General features: G+C 41.0%; 1 protein-coding gene across 2 annotated transcripts in view; it reads left to right on the forward strand.

The window, feature by feature from the left end:
• The window catches only part of spon1a (spondin 1a), a 192,297-nt gene that overhangs the window by 74,354 nt on the left and 92,801 nt on the right, over positions 1-25,142 (forward strand). The window contains exons 1-3 of one of the 2 annotated variants that reach the window (XM_049560789.1): positions 7,464-8,125; positions 9,170-9,276; positions 14,972-15,105. In XM_049560789.1, coding sequence (XP_049416746.1) covers positions 7,891-8,125; positions 9,170-9,276; positions 14,972-15,105 — 476 coding nt within the window. In that variant the 5' untranslated portion in view covers positions 7,464-7,890. Of the gene's footprint in view, positions 1-7,463; positions 8,126-9,169; positions 9,277-14,971; positions 15,106-25,142 lie in introns of those variants that run through there. The other variant, XM_049560796.1, reaches the window with a different exon arrangement.

Genomic DNA, 25,142 nt, shown 5'->3' on the forward strand with positions numbered 1-25,142 from the left:
TGCAGTGCATTCGCAGTCTCCTACTGTTGCCTCTGAGTAGCTCCCCTGGAGCTGTTGGAGGCTAAGTGCCCCACTCAAGGGCAACTCAAGAATAGTTGTTGAGGGAATGACAGCTCATAACTCATTCAACTTCACCGCTCACATTTTACTGACTGGTTTGGGAATTCAAAGCAGATTTCCCTGGTCACAAGCTACTTCTCGAACATTATGAAGCAATAAAACATCGAGACATTGTCATCTCTGCAGAGGGTATGTAAAAAAAAAAAAAAAAACAGGAGTTTTAAGTAAAGGAAAACATATTCAGGAACTGCAGGCTCTTGTTTGTTGGCTCAGTTGTTTTTTCTTCTAAACAGTTTGTCAGAATAAAATAATGCAACAACCATCAAAAAATATGGTGCTTTTTGCATTTATACTGTATTCCTGTGCCCAGTCTAGAGATACAGCACATATGGACATTTATTACGTTTAACAGTACTGTGGCAAAAGCAATCCAAAGCTTTAAATCTAGAGTGGCCAGCCCTTATGTAATACATGAGGTAAATGTCTGCCAAGCTCTATGCTGTGTGCCGTTACGCAGGTCAATATTTTTCCTAAGCTGTTTGTCAGCATTGGTAAAAGGAAACGTAAGGATCTTGTGGATGTTGTTCTGATGCGCAGTATATTTTGTAAAAAGGCAGGGAGTAACCTGCGGACTGAAGGTGGTGAAGAGATGCAGCTCAGCAGTGCTGAAAGACAAAATGCTTTCATGACACCTGCTGGTGTAGCGTTCTGCTTTCCAGACTTGGTTCCTTTCCTCCCCCATCATCCATCCATCAACCCAGCAGTAGATGCACAGAGCATAGCCACTCTCCATTTGTCAGTGCCCATCTGAAGTTGTTGCATTCTCATTACATGTCTGCTGACCCTTTTGAAGACTGAAATAAACTCTGGGGGTGTTGCAAGAAAATGTCACAAAGGATAAAATGTAGCCTTCCTCCTGTGCAAGATTAAGAGGCAAAGAAACGAGAGGGATTACATCAACTCTTTTCAGTTTATCGCTTTGCACCCAGTGTCGTGTTGTTGTTGTGTAACATGTCATGTTTTTATTCCAGCGACTGGAGAACTGTGGTGAACAGACAACTGCCAAAACAAGTGCGGTGGAAGAAAGAAGAAAATGAGAGGGAAAAGGCAGAAAAGAAGGTGCGGAAGATAAAAAGCGAGAGGCATTAAGTGAGGATAGATTAAAATGAGATTAGTCTCCTGGAAGGTAGTTTCTTTACCACGGTTTGGTTCAAACACCCACTGTGTTTTACAGACTAGTGCTAACTTCAATCATTAAGGCTTTAAATGGACATAAGTGGAGGAGGTTGGGTGAAATCTGGCTTTAGAAACCAACACTAAATCACAATGCTTATGTTATTGTGCCAAACAATGCATGGTTGATTTTATGAGCTTCTAGTTGCTGAATCAAGCAATCAATAAATCAGTGTAGGATAATATATCATGGAAAATAATAAATCAAATGTGCACAAATGTCTTGATTAAATGTCACTCTAACACCAAAATTTATTAAATCATACCCTTGGTCATGACCATGAGTAAGGCAAAGTATATTTATAATATATGGGTTTGTTGAAGGTGGCAGTGCTGTTTGGGCTGAGAAAGCCTGTGAGTTCATCTTCTCTATTTCCTTTAACTTTAGCTTATATTGGAGTTAAGATATGTAGCATGTGAAATAGGGTATGGTGAATGTGCTAGGAAAGGTAATATCGGCACGGTCGCTACCTGGAGCTTGCATAAATGGAGCCTGGGTTTGTTGAAGGTGGCAGTGCTGTTTGGGCTGAGAAAGCCATGTGTAGGTGAGGTAAAGGAGGTTGTTGGGTTGGTGCGGGGAGCAGTGAGACCTGGCATTAGGGGAGTGTCTCTGGGATGCCAGAGATCACTGTCTAGCCTCCTGGAGGTGTCGTGGGACCAACTAGACGAAACACTGGTGAAAGGAGGCTCCCACCTGATGACGTGTTAATTATCACTGCTCACTGGTCTGTATAGTTAAGCGTTGCCATAATAGTTTATCATAGGGCTTAGGAGGTTATTCACTGAGCACTGATCCGTTATCTAGAGCACAAATTTCTGGTGTTTATTTGAATGAATAAAGCTCAATTTGACAATGAGGCAATTTAAAGTGCTTAACATAAAACACCAAAAGCAATTAAACAAAGTGCAACAGAAACACATTACAAAACGACATTCAAATATAGTTTAAAATGCCATCAAAGAGCTAAGGAGTCGAAAAATAAATACAAGACTAAGAAGAGTATAAAATACAGGAAAAAAAGTTACAGTGCCGTGAAAGAAATGAATAAATATTTGATTTAAAGAGAAAAGTCTTCAGCCTTGATTTAAAACAAAACACAACGTTGCAGCAGTTGTAGTTTTCAGAGAGTTGTTTCAGATATGTGGTGCATGAAAACTAAACACTGCTTCTCCATGTTTAGTATGACTCTGGGAACACAAAGCAGATCTGTCTCAGATGACCTGAGAGGTCTCGATGGTTCATAGTGTACCTGAACTCTATTGATACTGATTTAGAAAGTCTAAAGGTAAGTGGGAACGTGGAAAGTGTGCATGTACATGTTAAAATGAAGGAGATGAAGCAGGGTGGGCAAAATCAAAAGAGGACAAAGACAGATGAGGAAGAATCATATAAAACCAATTCATTGCAGGTATGCATGTTTCTCTAGTGAATGACAAATAATTCAAATTCCCCTTGAAAAAATGTGTGAACACTATACAAGTCTTTTATTGACCTCTCAAAGAGTGAACTCTCAAAAACCTTGATCTCTCCTAAAAAACTGAACTTTCTGATTCATTCAGAACAAGGTCATCATCATTGTTGAGGGATCATTATGAATTTCAGCCGTGGTTTTGAGAGAAATCATAATGTACCAGTATTTTCATTAAAGGGATAGTGCACCCAAAAATGAAAATTCAGCCATTATCTACTCACCCACATGCCGACGGAGGCTCAGGTGAAGCTTTAGAGTCCTCACATCCCTTGCGGAGATCGGCGGGGGAGCGGCTAGCACACGAAATGGCAGACGGAGCCCCAGACTAACGTCCAAGAACACAAAATTGAATCCACAAAGTACCTCCATACTGCTCATCCATAGTGATCCAAGTGTGCTGCAGCCCCGACATAAAAAGTTGTTTTGAAAAACGTCGTATGAACTCTGTTTTTAGCCTCACTGTAGCCTGTAGCTCTGACTGCTTCTCTGTGCTCTGCGCTCACGTGTGTGTGCTTGTGCAAGACCAGCGAAAGCATGAGCTTTGCTCACCCGTGTTTACATCACGTGACACGTGCACCGCAGGGGGAGACTACGGTAACCACAGTAGCTAAAAGATCATTTGCACTATGGTCTTTTAGCAAAGGACAGCCCAACATGTCTGAAGACTTTGAAATTGAGGAGGAACAGCATTTCTTTGTTGAGCCGTATTTGTTTGAGCCTGAGTATACGGACAGAACTCAGGCTACTGGACGAAGCAGCCGCCGCAGCTCATGAGCCTCAGCCAGCCACAGAATACCAGAGTCGAGCAGTGGAGACCTGGTGGTGTAGTTGTTTCAAATGCAAAGCAATGCCAGCGGATGAGGAAAGTCTTTGCTGCTCAGACTGGGAATTGGCGATGCCTGCACTTGAGAATCTGGACATCAGTACTGACGAGACTGTTGCTCTTCAGAGACCGTGCATCACCAATCCCCCTGAGCGCGCACACGTGAGCGCGGAGCACAGAGAAGCAGTCAGAGCTACAGGCTACATTGAGGCTAAAAACAGAGTTCATATGACGTTTTTCAAAACAACTTTTTATGTCGGGGCTGCAGCACACTTGGATCACTACGGATAAGCATGTTGGAGATATTTTGTGGTTTCAATTTTGTGTTCTTGGACGTTAGTCTGGGGCGCCGTCTGCCATTAGGTGTGCTAGCCGCTCCACCCGCCAATCTCCACAAGGGATGTGAGGACTCTAAAACTTCACCAGGGTCTCCATCGGCATATGGGTGAGTAGATAATGGCTGAATTTTCATTTTTGGGTGCACTATCCCTTTAAAGGAATACTTCTACTATGACCATTGATATATCAGTTATTTATGTCGTATTACCTTGAGTTTATGAAGAAAATTTTGTTTTTCTCACGTGCCCCCGCTGAACAAAGACTCCAAAAACGGCAAACACTGTTGATTAATTGAAGTAAACAAGAGACCCCCTTTAATAGGGGCAGAACTTTATCAAAACATCCATTAACAAACTCTTACATGTGCTGTGCAGTAGAATCCGAGTCTCATGTATCCAGTCGTATGCTCAGTGCTTTCCAAACATGTTGCATTGCCTTGATCTCAGCCATTTCTGACTGGGACTGAAAGAGACTTAACTATGTTTGAATTTTAGTGGAAAACAAACTGTGGTTCTGGAATTCAAGGTAACACAGCATAAACCATTGACATATATAGGGTTATTTTGTGGATGAAGTCTTCCTTTAATAACACTCAACTAAGCTTTCATCTGATGATTTGGAAACCATATATAAAAAACAGCTGATGGTCGGTTTCTACAACTTTTTTTTCTACGTTTTTGTTTAAAGAGAGGCAGGTACATCAGAGATGCTGTGGTTTCTTCTATGTACAGAGAGCCCATCCCCTCCATGAACTGGTTGTCTCAGGAGGTACATTACAATTACTAATGTGTAAGATGTACTCACTGCTCTAACACACATAATGCAAAAATATTTAATCATCCTCAAACAGGTTTGAAATACAAATTCAAAGAGTTTATAAAATGTATGCCCACACATGTAATAATTATGTTAAAGCATCCATGAGGTTTGATCTGTGTAGGACAAGCAACGTTAAATTGCATATATCAGAACATAGAGCTGCTATTAGAAATGGAAACATGGACTGTATCATTGCAAGACACTACAGAGACAGGAACCATGGCTCTGCTGCCTCTCTTAAATCTACTCATGTAGAGAGGAATTTTCCTAATCCAAGGGGAGGAAACCTGGTCCAAAACTGGTACAAAAGGAAGCATATTGGATTTTCACTTCGAACTCAACGGAACCACATGGCCTCAATGAGACACTAGATTTAAGCTCTTTTTTGTCGTAATTGATGATCTGCATGTTTTTGCTGATGTCAAGTGATTGCACCTGAGTGAGGGAAAGAAAAGGCTGGACACTCCCTCCTCACTACCTGCTCCCCCTCTTTTGAAAGGACTTTGTGCTTTAGGATTCCACTTAGGTGAAATGATGGTTGTTCCTGTGAACTTATTTTGTAATTTATCTTTATCTAACCAGTTATTCTAAGACTTTTTTTTAAAATATATTTATTGTATTTATGTTTGTTGGGTTAATGTTAACCATTGTCGTATTCTAAGTGAAGACTAAATTAAAAGGAGAAGCAATTCAGCCCTCTTGTGAGCAGTGTATCTGCTGATTTGCTATCTATCTGATGTTTCCTGCCATCACCTGCACCAAGTTATGAGGACTGACAGCACAGTGCACTGGGCATGTGCGTTTAAATAAGTTCAAAGACACTGCGGTATTGTTCTCTGATTCCAACATAACTTGTAAAACTTTGGGGGATTTTTCTGGACCAAATGGCAAATTGACATTTTGACCTGAAGGTGGCGCTAGAATTGGGGGATCATCAAAGTCCGTAGATGTCATCCTCTGGAAACTATGAGAGTCTGTACAAAATTTCATGCCAGTTTATTGAGCTGTTAGTGAGATATTTCAGTCTAGACCAAAATGGTAACCGACTGAGACAAGCTGCTAGTATGGGTGGGGGGACAATGTCAGTACAGCATAGCATTGCGATACTTTTGTTTGGCAATATCGTATTATCACACTGTGCCAAGTATTGATTTTTTTATTACAGAAATTAATATTACAAATACATTTTAAACTTTAGGTAGCCTACTAGAATAATACAATTAATTGCTTTTTTAGTCCGACAGAAACATTTTGTTGCTGCAAAAACTGGCTGAGGTGAGATGAACGGACTGAAAACTTAATCTTATTAGATAAAACAGATGTTGAAAAGTTTTCCTCTGGAGACATAATTGACAGTTTTAAAAAAGGTAATAAATCACAATATATTTTATCGCAGCATTCAGGATACATATTCACAATTGCAATAATATTGTATCATGACTTAAGTATTGTGATAATATTCTCCTGAGAGCCGAACTTTTGTTTAGTATGCATTTTTAATTTCTCCTAGCTATTTGGGATCAGTAGGACCTGATAAGTATAAAAAATGAAACATTGTCAACAATATTTAAGTCCCAATGTCCTCAAACTAGTACTTCCTAATTAACAGTGTCTTATCTTGTTACTGTTGCTAAAATTGGTCGAAAGTGTCTCCATATCAAACTACAAACATTATTAATCATAAATGGAAAAAAAAAAAAACCGTCTAGACCATAAAATGTGATCAGTTTTTGGACCACTTCTGTGTTGGGATCAGCTGCAGATTGACTTGGCAGAGATGGCTGCCATCTTGTTTTTACATGGATTAGTGTATTGTTCTCCTACTACCACTAGATGGCACAAAAAAGTGTCCATGAACGCGGACAGTAGATCTAAGTTAAGTAGGGCTGCCACGATTAGTCGACTAATTGATGACTAATCAACTATTAAAATAATCGGTGACTATTTTAGTAGTCGACTAATCGGTTTGAGTCATTTGAGTATGAAACAAGACATTAGATTACGTAATTTTGGGGTTTGGGCGAGACAGACCGACATTTTTCAACATTTTAACACATTTTTTGATGAAATGATTAGTTGACTAATCGAAGAAATAATCGACAGATTAGTCGACAATGAAAATAATCATTAGTGGCAGCCCTAAAGTTAAGTAGAATGCAATATAAGGTCAAGTAAACCCAAAATGCGATGTCCTCAGTGGATCCTCCAGTGATTCCCACCTCTAGCTGCTAATATGTCTAAAATGTTATTGTAAATACACTATGCTACAACCTGCAGAGCTCTAAGTGTGTTCATTGAATCTGAAAGGCCAGACTTGACTCTTTGCATGACATCATCTGTGTTTTTCAGATGATTGACATGGATCAATATTTTCTGAGCGATTCCTTGTCAAGGCAACGTCTTATTTGCTCCACTGATGTGTTAAATCAGGCAGGAGCTCACATACTGGCATCAATGGTGTTACAATGTGGAAATTTAATCATTTCACTTTAGTGCGCCAAGAAAATGAGAGCAAGGCAGCCACCGAGCAGCCAGTGACTTCAACACATATCACTTATAGTTTAATTAATCACCTAGACAACCGTTTAGCATGCTTTATCAATTCCTTTGTGTGTCTCTGTGTGTGTTCGTGTCTTATTTAAGGCTCCTGAGTGATGACACACACACACACACACACGCACACACCGCACTGAGAGTTCAGTCCAACTATGTCAAACGTGTTGCCTCCTCTCAGCACTCATTGGTGGGAACGTTTGTCTTTGTTCTCAGTCTGCTGGTTCAGAGTATTCTTCACCTCGGCTGTTTGTAAATAGCTGTGGCCTGCAGCCACGTAGCGCTCATTCCTCTCCTGACCATCTCCTCGCTCGGACCCCTGCTCTCCTGCTCTGTGTAACCAGTAGGCGCACAGTGTGCAGCTCTCATAGAGCGAGAGTGCAAAGCGCATCCCAGCCAGTCTTCCTCCTCGCTCTCTGTTACTCACACCAGGATGGATCTACCCTCCTAGCAGTGCACAAGTCTACTTCAGCAGTTTGCAAGTTGGGTTCTCATTTAGGAGTGAGACAGGAGCTGGGAACAAACATTTCTTCTCTCCTCTGACAAGATTTCCTTCGTCTCTGCGCTTCAACTTGGCTGTCGGAAACCTACATGATGAGAGCAACCGGGCTACAGTCGCGCCTCATGCTCCTGCTCTGCTTCATCTCCGCCGCAGCGTGCAATATGTTTGCGTTCACCGAGGAGCCCTCTGAGAGAGCCGGGAAAGGAGACGGGTATTGTAGTCGGATATTACGGGCTCAGAACAATCGGAAGGACGGCAGCAGCGAGTTTCACCTCCGCGTTGAGGGAAACCCGGACAGCTATCAGCCGGGGAGCACATACAGAGGTTGGTGTTTATCCACGAGATTTACGCACACTGCGTTGGTTGGCACTATCTGCGCATTGCCAAATAAACACCAGTGCACGGTCAGTAGGTTATGCAAACTTAAAGTAAGTTTACACAGAGTGCACTTTTGATGCATGCCCTAAAACTAAAGGGATCCCAGTGAAGAACTATGCATTTGAACCATTAAAAGCCAAATAAAAACAATTCATTTTCAACTTAACGTGGACACTCTTGAGTAAATAGTAAGCCATGCCTTAAAAGCTGCTTTAATATCAAACTTTAAAGAGGTTTATATAAAGCTAAATCCCTCTGCGAACTCCTGCATGCTTTTTGGTATTCTCTTTCATAGTTAAAACAGATTTTTAAAATGCCAGCAGTCCCTCATTTCATAGCTTTTGTCTAAAGCTGAAGTTATTGGGAGCTGTTAATGGGCATGTGCCATCTGCTCTGTGAATCTCAGAGGCTCATGCTGTTCTGGACTCCACAATATGTTGCACTGCAGTTAATATTCAGTCTTTTTCAGATTTAACCATAAATAGTTTCATATCACCCAAAGCCAATAACTGAATTAGCTCCAAGTGGGGAGCTGATAATCACATTTTTTGCAATCACCTGTACTAGAAATGTAATTTTAAAGTCTTAAGAGTCTTATCTTAGCGTGCTGATAAAGTTGTCAAGTACAGCAAATTGAATTTTCCCCAAAGTAAATGAACATTCTTTTATGTTCTGCTGCGCTGCAGAAATGCATAAAAACACCATCTTACCGATCTTATGGAAAAACTGCCTGACTAAGACTGAGCCATTGTAATTACTGTCATCCTCAAGAACAGCTGAAGTGTTTGATTGTGCATAAAGAAATTGTTACAGTTATATCTGAATATATTAGCCTTTATCCCCCACAGTCCAACACTGTATTATTTTTAATTACTCAGGCAGGTAGTTAATTAAGTCTACTTTAGTCTTGTGTTTGGCACTGAGGGTTCTAGCTCTGCTTATTTCTCTGTCAAGTGATGCTTGTTTTCACTCCTGCTTGATTCCATCTAGTGACTGTGTCTGCAACCAGCCCCGCCTACTTCAGAGGGTTCACCCTTATTGCCCTGAGGGAGGGCACCATAGGAGACAGGGACGAGGACTACATTGGAAATTTCCAGGTAAGGTAGCAGCTAAATATGACTGCTTGTGCAGTCAGAGAGGAATAACAATTTCTGTTTTGTCTATTATCTCGATGCATTTTCATGGTGATTGAGCGATCCTAGTCAGCCACACCTGTAGTTAAACCCTGATAATTACAGTGATGTCCATCCTTTGCACCATCTGTCCTCTGAAGTCTGACACAAGCACTGTGCATGACATGTGTGAGGAGCGAGAAAAAAAAAGATAAATCTTACAGGTGAAAAGGGCGGGGGGGGGGGGGTCTTGACAGATTTTCTCTGCACAGCCTTCCTGTCTTCACATGTCAAAGTGTGATTATTCTCACCTCACCTCCTCTAATGGGCTTGGTATAGCATATGAGAAGAGCATACTTTCAGCTCCATGTAGCTGTGCTTTTCCAGACTGTGAAGGCACACGTGTGGAATTTGAGGAGCGGTGTTGCCCACAAGCAGGCATACAGTTCATGTATGTAGGAAGTGTACAATTGGGAGAGCTGAGAGGCTAATAAGCATTTTACACAGGCAGGCCAAGCTGGAGTACTGTAGGAAGCAGGGAGAGAACAGAAGTGGGGCCAACAGTGCGAAAACAAGAGAGAGAGAGAAGGCAAGGAAACTGGTGCTGTTAGGGACATGTGATAATGGACACATATGTGAGGCTTTTGTAATTATGATGCAGTGTGAGGAGCTGGGTGGTAGAGAAAGAGGAGATTGTTTGATGGGGTGTGTGTCTATTGAGAGAGTGGAAGAACAATAATCATGGAATAAACTTAAGACATGTTTTTTATTTCTAGAATGATACAAAGTATTATACATGTAGTGCTATCCATGTTGTATTATGTAATGTCCGTAGATGCTATTACACTACATTGACAGTGTAGGACTGCATTGTAAATTGATGAAACCTCAATGTAAAATCATAACCTTTGAATTTGTTCCCTTTCACTGTTTCTGGTTCCTCTCTCGTGCCTTTTAGCTCGCTAAGTCCTGCCACTGTTTATTTCATCAAGTCAAGGCTGCAGTTTGAAGACACACACAGAGCTTACAGTGCACAACATGACATCCTGTTTTCAAAGGATTTGAAAAGAACTGAGCAACTGAGGAATTGGTTTCACTTTTATCAAGTACTCAAAATGTTAGAAAGATATAGAAGTGTAGTTTACAAAAGTAAAGCCAGTGTATCATGATTCACAGTTTGTTTTTTTCAGTAAGAGGCAGACATAAGGTTTCAACCTAAGCCAAATTCCCAGTGCTGTCCAGAACTTGAAATCATATGTCTTCTTAGGGCAGGCCTTGTAAAAAAAAAAAAAAAGCAGTTGTTAAATGGGTTTAACAGCATGTGTGGATTTCTCTTTTTCAGACTTTTGTGAACCTGTCGGTTTCAGTAAAACCCTATTATTTTATTGAACCTGTGGTACATTACACGGGGAGGTTTGCACAGCAGCCCTCAGGCTGCTCTGATCTCAGCTACTGCCATGCTGTGGCACTCTCTGTGAACCTGAGCCTTGAATATGAGAGGACATAAAAACACAAGAACATTTTATTTTTGTACTGTCATTACATGGCACTAACACCGGGAAGATTTTTTTTTAGGTGTTATTTGTCCCTGCAATTGATTTCTGTTGTTCATGCTGTTGTTATTTAGTGCCAGCCTTGAGCTTGCTCTTCAGCCATATGGCGTGGTGTGACAAGGCGCTAAACATCAAGAGTAAAGATGGGGAAACACTTCATCATTTAGTCATGTTCAGTCACTTTCTCCACACATGGATGACGCCGAGTGTGGGGTGCTCAGAGAGTGATAGATCGAATGTGACCATAGCCTTAAGATGTTGGTATCAACAGTAAAAAGAATGGATGCGTTATTACTGGGACCTGCCTTTGATTAGTCGCCTGCTAGGTTTTAAGAAGTTGAAGGTCTCTTTCACAGCTGCGGATGATCACCTGTTTCGTTACAAGTACCATGTGATGGCGCAGTAAAAATAAACTGCTGCCCAAAGAGAGATATCCCTCTATCATCACCTGCTCAGTTAGTCTTTCATGTTTTATGTCTTTTATGTCAAAAAAAGCGCGCGCACGCACACACACACACACACACACACACACACACACACACACACACACACACATAGATTTGCACACACACCATTCCTCCATTCTGAAAGAGCCCTGGGTGGGCCGGCCTCCAGGCATTGAGAGAAAAGAAAGAAAAAAAAAAAGAAGCTGCTACAGAAGACGTCAGGCTTTATTTAACATACAGCTCATTTGAAATCCGTTGGTGTGCCCCGTCTCAGCCGTCTCAGGACAGCTCCCGACTTGATGAAAAGCACTTTTATTGAGCTTTCTGGGAAGGTCAGCTGCCACTGTGTGTATATGTGTGTGTATGTGTATGTGTGCGTTCGCTGGCAAGAGCGTAAACCAGCGGGCCAAGCTGGTGATGTCTGATGAGACATTACTTCCCAGCAGGGTGAGATGATAGAACAAGAAAAGGCAAACGTGGCTGTGTTAGGGGTGAAATCGGTGCCACTGTGAGGGCAATATACGACATAACCACAGATAATGGCATAGCAGAGGTCGTGGGTGCATTGTTCTGTCCTCACACCATAATTCCACAAGGATGATCTGATGTCAGGGCACGTAACCTCTGTGCAAATTGTGCTGTTTACATTCACTTTCCCAAAAGTCCCCTGTTATTTTAAAGCTGTGGAGTCAAGCACTTTTTCAGATGCACAAGTTCGTGCATAAACCCAGAATCACAACTCAATTTTTCCAATTATGTGTCACATTTTCTCTACTCCCAACACACTCCGTCTCTTTATTGGTAGGAGATTTGAAAATTTGGATTTAGACACGTACAAGACGAAATGGGTCAGAGGTCAGTCAGCAGCAAATTGGTTGCTTCTTTCTGCAAATGGCGTTGAGACCTCACTGGTTTTAACGTGTTGTAGTCTGGTCAGGCCACCCCAGGATGCCTGTTAGAAACCATGGGAACATGGAGGGGGGGCTGGATAATCCGTCAGACCAAAATAGGCTGCGCACACACACTGCACGCTTACACACACACACGCACATAGAGGCATGCACATCCACACACTTTAAGAGGGAACTCATTCATAACATGGCATGACAAAGGAAATTCTCTGTTGACAGGTTTATGGAGTGAGAAAGTTCCCCGTCTTTACTGCCCTGATGTCACTTCCTATCAAACAGATCCTTGCTCTCTGGGCAGTGAATATTAGCACACCGGCTGCACTCCCTCATGCAACCCCGCTTCACTAATTTCCTGTCCAGTTAAAATCAATGAGATGCTCAGTGTCTCAGGTGAGCACTTGAGTCGAGGGGGCAGCGTGTATTCTGACTCTTCAGTCTGACCCAAAGAGTCTGGGGACTTTATTCTTTTAAAGCTACAGCTGGTACACTATATTTTGGAAGACGTACATGAGATAGATAGTCTGTGAAAAAATAATGTCCCTCCTACTGCCTCTAATGGCATTATCTGAAATCTACTGCAGCCCCCAAAAAAAACCAATCAGACCAAAGGAGTCTCCAATGCAGCTGTACATCCTGTCAATCACTGCTCGTGAACTTCAGTCAAACTGTCAAACTAGGCAGCGCTGATCAAAAATTATTCAAGATTCTATTACTGCATTGTCTATTTCTCAATTCAGATGTTTTCAGAGGCATATTTTAGTGTACTGTTTAGCTGTAAAATGAGAAAGATTGTGACTTGACCATCATGTTGGAAATGACGTACCAAGCACTGCCCACTCACTGCACCAACTTTTCATTTTACAGCTAAACAGTACACTAAAATGTGTTTCTAGAAACATTTTAGGTGAGAGATAGGCAATGCAGTAACTGACATTTGATTCATGTTTATCAGTGCTGCCTAGTTTGAAAGTTTGACAGCTGCTTTAGAGGCTCCTTTGCTATGATTGGTTGCATTCGTTCATGTGTGGTAATGCCATTGAAAGCAAATCGAGGGTTGGAAGAACATGATTTTTTCTCACAGATCATCTGTCTCTGCAAATATGACAAAAACTTATTATTATTAAAGTTACAAACTACAGCTTTTATACTGCCTACAGTCATCGCATCATGTTCTGGCATCTGGGTTCTAACTCTGATCGATTCAATTATCGATGACTTCAAGTCAGTTTAATTTATTTCACCAGGGTAAGCCACTCAGTATCAATACCTATGCCCACTAGGCTGACAGACAATATGGAAAGTGGATGAAGTGTCACCCACTCACCAGAGTAGATTAATTACTTTGCTATTTGGAGTCAAATGCCCTAACTAGTTTTTGTACTATGCTGTGCTGAAGAAGCTTGTGTCCTTGTCCCCAACACTCTGACAATGACAGATTTCCACAAGGACTTCAATGAGGAAATCAGCTTTCTCATCTCGCTTTTTCTGACACAGTGGTTTCCAACCTTTTTGGCTTGTAACCCCTTGAAATCAGGCAGCATCTACTCCTTGTTAAATCTTACGTAGAATTGAGTTGTGTTATGAATTCTAAGCAGACTAGAAAAGTATCCAGTATTTCACAAAAAAAATAAAGATTAGAGAATAAGATATACAACATTTATTGCCATTTATTTGGCAGAACATTTTTTCCCTTTCTCCTTGCCGGTAATCATAACTCAGACTGCTTTAACACACACACTGGAGTTTAAACTAGTGGATGTGAGAGGATTCGGTTCAGCAGTGGTGCCTTGCTGCTCCCCCCTCTGGCCTCCCTGATGAAAATAATTTAAGGCAGACATTACTGTCTTTGAAAGGCTTTGGCATATGCATTTTTTAAGCTAGGTGAGACGGTTGCGAAGGTAGTGGTATCTTGTGAAACTAGACAACTTAAGGCATCCATTGGTACAAAGCATGTCAGCGTAGCTTGTTGAGAAGAGGGTTAAAAAACACTCCAAACTTCAGCTAGATTTTGGAGAGGGAACAACTGGCATGACCTCCCACTTCAAGATACCTGAATGATCTGGGTGCCCATGAGTGTCCCCTTAACTTGGGCAGGCTTGTTTCCAGTACATGTTTTGTTCCTTACAATCAATGTAGTCTTCAAATTAAAGCTGTGTATTTGCATTTTTGAAGAAAAGGGACATCCAGCAAAATTGGAGAACAATGAATTGCCAAATAGATATGGATACATGAACATTAAAACAGGATTGTTGTGGAGCTCAGCACGTTAACTGACCAGTATCAGTCTATGCATATCAGATAATTAGTAATATAAACTGTAAAATACACCAAAATCAACAGCATAATTGAGTTTATGAAATTCAGTTATGGCTTTTGGTTTTGGTGTGGCATCCCAAGATTTTTAGTGGCCCCATCTGACAACTTCTGTGAAAATTTCTGGGGGTGACACTGCAATTCAGTTTAACATAATGGCTTCAGAAGTCAGAGGTGTTTGTTGTTTTAACGACTCTCATGTTGTGTATTTGAATATTTGGTTAATTCCCTTGATATATCCTGAAAATGTGAAATTAATGTCAGTCTCAAGCGCTAATTATGTTTATATAGAGCTGACAATGGGAGAGGAAATTAATGTGAAATGGTCCAGCGCCTAATGAATACATTCACATGCTGATGTTTCAAGTGCTTTTGAGGCAAGGCTTGTCTGAGGACATTTTTAATCATCACTAATCTGTGTGTGTGTGTGTGTGTCCGGTGTATGTGTGTCTTACAGATAATTGATGAGGAGGAAACACAGTTTATGACCAACTGCCCCCCTGCAGTGACAGAGAGCACTCCTCGCAGACGCACCAGCATCCAGGTGTTTTGGACTGCGCCCCCCAGTGGCTCCGGCTGTGTCAACATTAAGTATGTATACCCCGACTGACGCTGAGCCTGACGAGCTGGGTATCAGCTCAAACGCTTAGAGATACACTGTACATTACTGGTGGGAGATTAACTTTCAGATAACAGGTCCTTGTTCTTGGTAAACTCTAATCTATTATGTTCTAATCGAGAGTGGGCTTTCTTTTTTTTCACTCCCTCCATCACACCCTGCGAATCAATGGAGAAAACAAGATACGAACTTATAGTCTACAAGTCCCAAGGATGGATTTGTTTTGTGTTTATCTCCTGCTGACCATTTTCAAAGCGTACTATAAGCTTTTAAATGTCTTATATCCTCTTGTATTTTTGCGATGGGAATTTATCAGAGCAGATTTGTAGCATTTATATCAACAAGGGTCAACTAAATAACAGAAACACCTTTCTGTATAATGCAATGTAGTTCAATAGCACCACAAGCTACCACCTCCAATATACTCATAAGGATTTATTGGAGGAGTTTTGCATTAGACTGCATTATCTTTAGCTATAGATGTACCCATGGCTAAAACTGACAGTGTTTATTGATAGTGGTAACGGTACGTTTTCATGTGAGTGATGTTGGCACACTGTAGTAGGACAGTTTTAAGCATTAGCTGTTCCACTTTTTAACAAAACATTTTACAACATTGATTATCTAGCTTGTATTTAATTCTGTTATACCCAGTAACATCTGAGTTTCAATCATTTAATGTATAGTACTACAGCTCTCTGGGATTGTGAGCTGTGCCATCAGCATATATCAAGCATGCATGTACAGTAAATCAGTTTAATTACATCCCTTCCCCCGAGCTAAGTTAAATACACAATGTCTTGTCAAATTTTCTTTCCCACACGGCTTCATAAACTATCCATTACCTTTATTAGTCTTATGGCCAAATGGCATCCATCAATTGTGCTGTTGTGCATACTCTGGGCACGCTTGGATACAGAGGGGTAGTCATGTTCCGCTGGAGACAGATTATGGCAGGAATCCATTTATTAACCCAGCACTGTGGGGGAAATAATGAGAGTACAGGAAGTGGAACCATACAAAGGGACCATGACTCACAAGGCCTTCTGATCAATACATTATTTAACTGTTTGTGCACCCATTCAGTTCCTCTACTGCCTGGTCTGTTCTAATTAACAAATGGATGATGGAAATGTTGCATTCTTTAGTTAAGCATGTTATTGTGTGACTGATAGAGAGTGTGATGAGTTTCCCTTTTTTCTGTGTCTCTGTGCTTTCCATTTCCCTTGCCCTAATCTTTCTGGAGTATCTTCACGACCTGCCCTCTCAATAACCTCTGAGCTTTTCTATAAGCTCTCTCACTCTTCTTCTGCTCCTCGCTGTGTCCTCCTCTCTTTTTATATCTCTTTGTTTTCATCTTCGCTGTGGTGCTGTCATAGTTTTCTCACAGCAGGTCATGTCATGTGGCACTTCTGCTCTCCTCATAGAGACCAGTGGGATGATTGCGGTATTGTACTCAGTTATAAGCACATGGATAGAGGGAAAAAGTTGAAAGTGTGACGGAGCATACAGCCTAGAAAGAGAGGAGATACTTGAAAGTGCTGAGATGTGGATGTAGTAATACCAGGGCGCAGACAATAAGGGAGAGAGAGAGTGAGAACTTCAAAAGAGATGCCTCTGAAAATCATGATTACAGGCAGGGAGTGGGTATTTGCCACTGTTCTTCCCCCTACCTGGCACTCATAAAGATGACAAGGCTTTTTGTATGCCTCTGTGCCGCAACAGAACAAAAGTCTTAATTAAGTCTTATTGATTGGGGAGGTTCAACTCTTGTTTCTAACTGACAAGTGCAGGGCTTTTTATATGAAACTGTTCAGAGGGAGAGACATCCTTGTACACTATGGCTTTGTTATAATACAGCCCAACCAGCAGACAAACATGGGTACTGTACATATACACACATAGTGTGTAGCCAACAAATACGCACAGACAGAAACAACATAATAATGTGAAATGATTGCTAATATCAGAGATTAGCTTGAAGAGGACAATTTCGTCACCACCACAGGCTGGGTAAATGTTTGTTTTTAATTTCATTTTGTATCCCGAAAGAGTTCGGTCAGCCTCCCTGCCTGTAAAATATCATGGTTATTTTCAAAAAACAACATCTGGCCATGAAATTAGAAGTGTGTGTGTGGCATGTGTGTTTCTGTTAGAAGGCTCCAGAGACTCGTGCCCCTCCCGAGTGGTTTGCTGCAGTATAATTGACAGGCAGTCTCTGTCTTTCAGATGGAAAGACTGAGCTTGGTGGTTTGGTTCCGTCTAAGGTTGGTCCGTGATGATAGGGTCAGGCAAGGATGCTCATTCAAACTCCTGAACTCAGAGCACTGACTTTAAAAGTCTCACCAATCCAATCTGGTTATTTTCAGCTTTCTTACATGCTAGAATCAAATCAGGCCAAGGTTTCCGTCACTGTGTCTCTTAGTGGTATCCCACTCTTGTTTTGTGAAAATGTATTCTATACATGAAAGTGTTGCTAGGTGTTGTGGAACTGAACCGTGCACTTCTAAAATCCTATTTTTTGCTGACTTACAGTGGTTGAATTTCTCATCTTCTTGCAGTGATACGGACATGTGTTCAGGGTGTGTTCAGCACAGTTTGACATTGCTGTTAGGTTTGGATGCAGCGGCAACAGGGCACACTCCTGACAACACCCAGTAGCGATGCCGGGTGCAGTCAGAAGTAGACATGGGGTTCATCATGTTCAAATTCAGTGTACTATTCCTTTCAAATCTCTCATCAGATCTAATTAAAAATGGCTGGACTGGTGGCTGGAGAGGTGCCAGTTCACCTCCTGGGCGCTGCCGAGGTGCCCTTTTGCAAGACACTGAACCCCCCAACCGCTCGGGGCACCTCACCAAGGGCAGCCCCCTCACTCTGACATCTCTCCACTTCGTGCATGTATAGGTCCTGTTTGTGCATGTGTGTGTCTTTCGGACCTGTGTGTAATTGACAAGCAAGAGTGAAAACATTGAATTTCCCCTCAAGGGGATTAATAAAGTAAATAAACTAAACTAAACTAAACTAAAATTAGGTTTAGCTGTCTTTTAATTCTTTAATCATCTGTCTAAAACTACTGTACACTTTCACAAGCTACCTGCCTCACCTTATGATAAATAATAATTTTAATAAATTTGTTTGGCATAGCACTTTTCACACAAACAAAATTCACAAAGTGCTTCACAAAAGAAGATGGTGTTGTTTAATGGTTTCTATGGAGACTGCAGCCGGTATGCCTAATGGATCAGAGTTCCGTAGCATTGGAGCCGCTTCTTCAAAGGCATTATCACCTCTTTTGCTTTCAGTCTAGAGCAGAGGACAGCCATTAGGCCCTGATCAGAGGACCAAAGAGACCTGTTGGCAATATAGGGATGGATAGGGTCACAGATGTGCCCAGGTGCCTGACCATGGAGGGCTTTATACAAGAACAAGTACCTTAAATGAATCCTGAACCTGATGGGAAGCCAGTGTAAAGAAACTAAAGAAGTAAAAAAAAAGCTGGGAGGACACAAAAGCATGAATAATTACCATAACAAACTACAGATTGTACTTTCTCATTATTGTACGCCCGCCATCACAGACACAAAGACACGCACACCTCTTTTCCTCTCTTTCTTAAACTCAGATCAAATGGCAAAGCAAAGCAGTGTTAATCAAATATAAACCAAGATTCTGGTGCTGCATTGCCTATTTCTCATTTAAAATGTCTTGAGTAACATACTTTAGTTCACTGTTTACCTGTGATACGAGAGAGTCTGAACAGGAAGTCTGCACCATACTGTTTCCTGTATCAAAAAACGGAGGCTGAAAAAACTCTTCCCACATGTCTCTTTCCACTGACAAAGGATCTTTGATCAGTAAAAGAACACTTATGGAGATCAAGAACACTTTTCCATATTTACTGTCGTATACAATGTACATACAGTATAATGTTACAATATTGGATGTTCATATTACAGTAAATGTGGCCAAACGTTCATACAATGCATAAAAACTCACTTGTGACGGTTGTCTTCATATGGTTGTCTGTTCCAGGCACACTACTTCAAGTGTTTACATTACATAGCCTACACTGCTACACTTAGTTACATGCTAACATAAGAAAAACATAAAAACTTGGTTGCAGATGTTGTTACTTTCTCCCTGACTTCTTCACTATCATTCTCTCGGCTGCAATTAAGATGCAGTGATGGAAAAGCTGACCAATCAGAGCAGACTGAGCTTTTTTGGAAGGAGGGCTTAAAGAGGCAGGTGCTAAACTGGTGCGTGCGCCCCAAACAAAAGATGAATACAGGTATATGTGTGAGGAAAATCAAGTGTTTTTGAATGTGAAAGTGTGTGGGCATGTTCTTGTAGAAACCCAAAATACAAATATGAACATGAAAATAAATAGGTCCTCCTTAGAAGTTAATGTTAAAGTGACATTTGTGTTGGCAAAAAGTAATGAGCAGTTATGGCTGGCCGATATTGGACACAATGTTTTTGACCAAATACCATCCATCCATCCATCCATCCATCCAAAGCACCCCATACGTCCCTCTCCCCAGCAAGGCTTTCCAGCTCCTCCTGGGGGACCCCGAGGCGTTCCCAGGCCAGATGAGATATGTTATCCCTCCAGCGTGTTCTGGGTCTGCCCTGGGGCCTCCTATCAGTGGGACGTGCTTGAAACACCTCCAGCGGGAGGCGCCCAGGAGGCATCCTGATTATATGCCCGAACCACTTCAACTGACCCCTTTCGACACAAAAGAGCAGCGGCTCTACTCTGAGCTCCCTCCGGATGTCCGAGCTCCTTACCCTATCTCTGAGGCAGAGCCCAGCCACCCCACGAAATAAACTTATTTCGGCCACTTGTATCTGTGGTCTCATATTTCAGAATTGACTAATAATAATCATTAGTAATGTGGATCTATTGACTAAGTGAATAAAGGTATAAGATTGCACAATGAAGACAGTCTGGTAAGTTTAGAATATTACATGACTTCACTGTATGCAGCCTTTAAAAGAGGGAAAAGACAACAGTAATATTACATTATGTCTAAGACCATATCTGGTCTCATATCATGATATTGATATAATATTGATGTACTTCCCAGCCACAACTAGAATGTTTTGCTCTTTGCTAATAAAACAGAGCAAGGAGAGATAAATGTGGAAAATTTGTTAGCCTCTAACTTTGACAAATCAGTGTATCCTGGCTGTATACGAGAAACCAGACCTGAAATTCAACAGGCTAACAGAACCTAAACTGAGTTAGAAGCACTACTACTCCTACTGCTACTGCTACTTATTTGTTTGCAATAGGGCTTTTTCTACTGCTGCTTCTTTGAACTTAGTAGATCAATGACTGCTAGATACTCTTAAAATGTAAAGACTGCCATTTTAAAACTCCTCATCTCTGTTCCCCTCGTTTTTATCCAGACTGTGTTCAGATGTAACTGTCAAACTTCCCTCACAGCAAGTTTTAGCAGAGAGGGATTTATCTCATCTTTTTACCCTTTACTTTGTTCTAAATCAAATGTTTATCTTCATGTCTAATTGGATTGAAAATAATTGGCTTCCATTCTGCTCATTAGGGGACCCTTAATGATAAAATCAAACATGACCTGCAGCTGTCCGACGACAAAAAGTAAAACAGGAGCTATTGTCACAGCTAAATCCTTGCAGTTGGCGCCAGAGTAAGTCACATCAAAATGTTATCCATATATTGCAGTCGCCATTGAAGTTGCCACTATCTTTTATCTTTCCATTTGTAGGTAGGAAGCAATTTATTTGTCATCCCCCTCTGGCGTGCAGTATGGAGGACAGTGTGATGTATTCTGATGGGCTGTCTGAGTGAGACAGTGTATCAGTGATCAGATGAATGTCACAACCACATGCAGCTGTCAGAGTCTGTTTATCTCCTTCAGCACAACGATAGGACAGATCACAGAGGACTTCGACGGGCCACTATATTCAAGCAGACCCATAGAAATTAAATGTAAATACAACTGCTTTGGTGCAGTGGGTTTGTGTAGTGACTCTTAGTTCTTTCTTTTTTTTTTGTTTGTGGCAGCAGAAAGAACAAAATTAAGTAATTTAATCTCTGGCTGTAGCAGGCAGAAGAAATGAGATCTGTTTAATCTTTGGTTGTAGCAGTAGCTGATACAACAAAATGAGAATTTGTCGTCTTTTATATACTCTTAGGACTTTTTTTTTTTAGGCCTCTACTCCAACACCAGCTGTGGCAGGAGGTAAAAAGTTTTGGGTTGTCTGTCCGCCCATACACCCATCCTGTTCTCTGGAACGCAATATCTCAAGGGAATTTCTTAAGTTTGGCACAAATGGATGATTAGATATTGGCAGTTAAAGGTAATTGTCACTGTGACCTCACGTCTGTTTGTCCCATTCTTGTAAACGCAATATCGCAGGAGTGGCCTGTGGGGATTTCTTCGAATTTGGCACAAAGGTCCACTTGGGCTCAAGGATGAACTCATTAGATTTTGTTGGTCAAAGGTCGAGATCACTGTGACCTTATATCTGTCACATTCTTGCAAGCATGATATCTCAGAAATACCTTAAAGAAATTCCTTCAAATTTGACACAAACGTCTATCTGACCTCAAGGATGAACTGATTAGAGTTTGGCAGTCAAAGTCCAAGGTCACTGTGACCTCATATCCATCCCATTCTTGTGAGCATAATATCTCAGGAATGTCCCTAGGGAATTCCTTCAGATTTGGCACAAATGTCCACCTGAACTCAAGGATGAAAGATTAGATTTTGGCTGTCAAAGGTCAATGTCACTGTGACCTCACATCTGTCTGTCTCATTCTTGTGGACACAATATCTTAGGAATGCCCTGAAGAGATTTCTTCAAATTTGGCACAAATGTCCACCTGGACTCAAGGATGAATGATTAGATTTTGGCAGTGATAGGTCAAGGTCACTGTGACCTCATATCCATCCTATTCTTGTGAGCATGATATCTCAGAAAGGCCTTAAGGGAATTCCTTCAAGTTTGGCACAAATGTCTACTTGGACTCAAAGATGAACTGATTAGATTTTGGTGCTCAGAGGTCATTGTCACTGTGACCTCATGTCTGTCCACCCCATTCTTGTGAATGCGATATCTCAATCAATCAATCCATCAATCAATCAATTTTATTTATAAAGCCCAATATCACAAATCACAGTTTGCCTCACAGGGCTTTACAGCATATGACATCCCTCTGTCCTTAGGACCCTCAGGAATGCCCTGAGGAAATTTCTTCAAATTTGGCACAAATGTCCACCTTTGTTGGTCAAAGTCTGGTCGTCTTTAAAAATTGGTTCTTCAGAAACAGACGGTTGTGGGTGGAACCTCAGCATTTCAAAAAGAACTCTTTTGGAGCCCTTATTTCTGGCAGTGTACATCTACTGTGAATGCAAATGAAAATATAGCCATAGAAAGACAAAAATCTATCTCACTCTTTCTTTTTGCTGTGATTCTCTTTTTTCACTCTCTCCTCTTTCTCTCTCTCTTTGTTAAGCTCCAAAACATGCATCCATGCTCCCTCCCACACACACTCACACACACATTCAAATCAGTGCACTTTTGGGGTGATTGGGATCGGTTGCGGTGTGGATCCGGCAAAGTGAGATAGAATTTAAATTGGATGTTAAATAAGCATTACTCCGCTTGATTGTCTGGCCAGCCTGGGAAAGTGGGCAAGCAGTGAGGCAGAGTGCGCTCCTCTCTCTCAGGGAGATATGTGAAATTGGGGTGAGATTGAATTAAAGCGTGAACAATTAGTGATGTGCTGCTGGTGTCGCTTACCTTGAATCATTTCATCCATGTTATGGGGCCGTTTTAGCCATAAATCATACTTTTCGTGCGCATACTGTCATAACCTCACATTATACCCTCTATAGTATGCATGAGAGAAAAAATGACAAGAGTGAATTATGGTGTGTTTGAGTGAGACTGAAAATATAAAGTGTTGAAGAGATGGTTTACGTGAGAGAGAACAGAAGTATGTGAATTATAATGTATGTGACACAGAATGAGTGGACTGACAGTTTACTGTAAAGTATGTAAAAGAGTATACTTGTGTGTGTGTGAGGGTATGATTACATGAGAACGGCTGGTTTTCTGTGAGAAGGAACAACATAGTATCTGAGAGAAAGTATACCTGAAAAGGCAATTTGACTGAAAGGGAAGGCTTGAAATCAAAGTCTGAATCTGCTCAGTGGCACTGCTGATAATTCACTGAAAGGCTAAATGGAGGAGCATTTAATTCAAGATAGTGTGTTTGAGGACAAATTAAAATCCTTAGGTTTTGGTAGAATGATGGGAGGATCACAAATGCTATCACAAGTACTGTCTTTCTTGTGTACTATTCTTCTGTTACTCTGTGAATGTAGCGGTGCATGTAGAAGACTGTATGGATGAGTGTAAGAGAGTATTATCAAGCTACAGTAGTGTGTATGAGACCTCTCTAACGGCTGACCTGCCTCTCTATGTGGTGTTTTAAGTCCATCATGTTCCTCCGCTCAGTGTGCAGCAGATGACCTGCCTTGACCATCTTTGTTTGAAATGGAAGTTTTGCTATGATTGCCTCTTGTTTCTTTCATTTTTGTAGAAGACCGATCTTTTGCTCTCTGATCTTTTGTTATTTTTCTTTCTGTCCATCTCTTTCACACACACTGCTGCTTACATTACAGTAAAAGGGTAAATTAAGCTGAGAAATACTGAAATGACAGTACAGAAGCCCTGGCTGCTAAAAAGCATCCATGTTTTCTTCCAGATGTAAGACATGACTGTAATGTTACATGACTTTCTTATACACAATATTTACCTTGTTGGGGTGGGTATGTCAAGGCACCTCATGAGTCAGTTTGATTATGATTCAGAGATTCATCATTTGATTATGAAATGATTATTGATATATCATGATGCATCCCTTTGCATCAAAAGTTTTGATTTCTACATCTGATTTATTCTCCTCACTGTATGACTACTTCCAAAATGCTTCCATACCATAGCTTTTAAACCAGGTGGTGCCAGTCGGATTGTACCCATCTGTGGTTAAACACACTAATCCACTGTGGGATATTTATGCTGGCGTAGTGACCAGTGTTTGCACAGTGTAATATTTCACTACAAATAGTGTGCTGTTCATATACTGTTGAATAATAAATGGTCCGCAGCCTTTTTATTTTAAAAAGCTAACTGAATTTGAAAGCACCTTACAGTCTCCTGCCTGTATGGGGATAGCAAAGGGAGGGTGCAGCCTCTCTGCTGCACATTAGCTCTGGGAAAAGATGCTGAGTGGGCTAGCCGTAGGGTTTTGAGGTGAAGTGAGGTGAGTTATTTTCTTCACCATATAGTTGTTTTAAGTTGTTTAATGCTGTCAACCAGTTCTGCCTCTTTAGTTCCATCAGCATGACGTAATTAATAAACATTTAGATAACTGATTATTGGCATTTGTGAATCAATGCCAAATCGTTCACGTCCGTATTGCATCTAGAAATTGATATTTTCCTCATTCCCAGTATCTTGCGTTTAGAGAATGTAGAGAAATGAAAACTCACCTTGAAGAAAACATGAACTCTTTTAGTCCTGTATAAAAGATGGGGTCTTGGTGCACCTCAGCCTCTTGTGGCCTAAATGAGTAATAGAACCACAAAACTTGATCGTGACATAAAATCACCTGTTCACCCCTTTTATTGACCTATTTTTTTTAAATGAAAAGAAGTTACTTAGAAAAATGATTCTCGCAAAAGATTTTTTTTTCACCTGGCAAAACTTTTTTCCCACCTGTTTCACAGAACAAAAAGGAATTTAGAAAGATTGTCCTGGTCAAACCTTTCTTCACCTGTTCTTCAGTAATAAACACTAGAGAACAAAAACAGTTCAGATCAGACCTAGAAAACTGATCATGAGAATTTCTTTTCTCACTTGCCTCTCAGGGCTTTCAGAGAACAGACAATGTTTTCTTTGTGTATTTTTGAGCAAACCTCACAGAGAAAAAGTGAGAGTTTTAGACAAA

Source organism: Epinephelus fuscoguttatus, linkage group LG2 (assembly GCF_011397635.1).
Source record: "Epinephelus fuscoguttatus linkage group LG2, E.fuscoguttatus.final_Chr_v1".
In the NCBI taxonomy this organism is placed as follows: Eukaryota; Metazoa; Chordata; class Actinopteri; order Perciformes; family Serranidae; genus Epinephelus; species Epinephelus fuscoguttatus.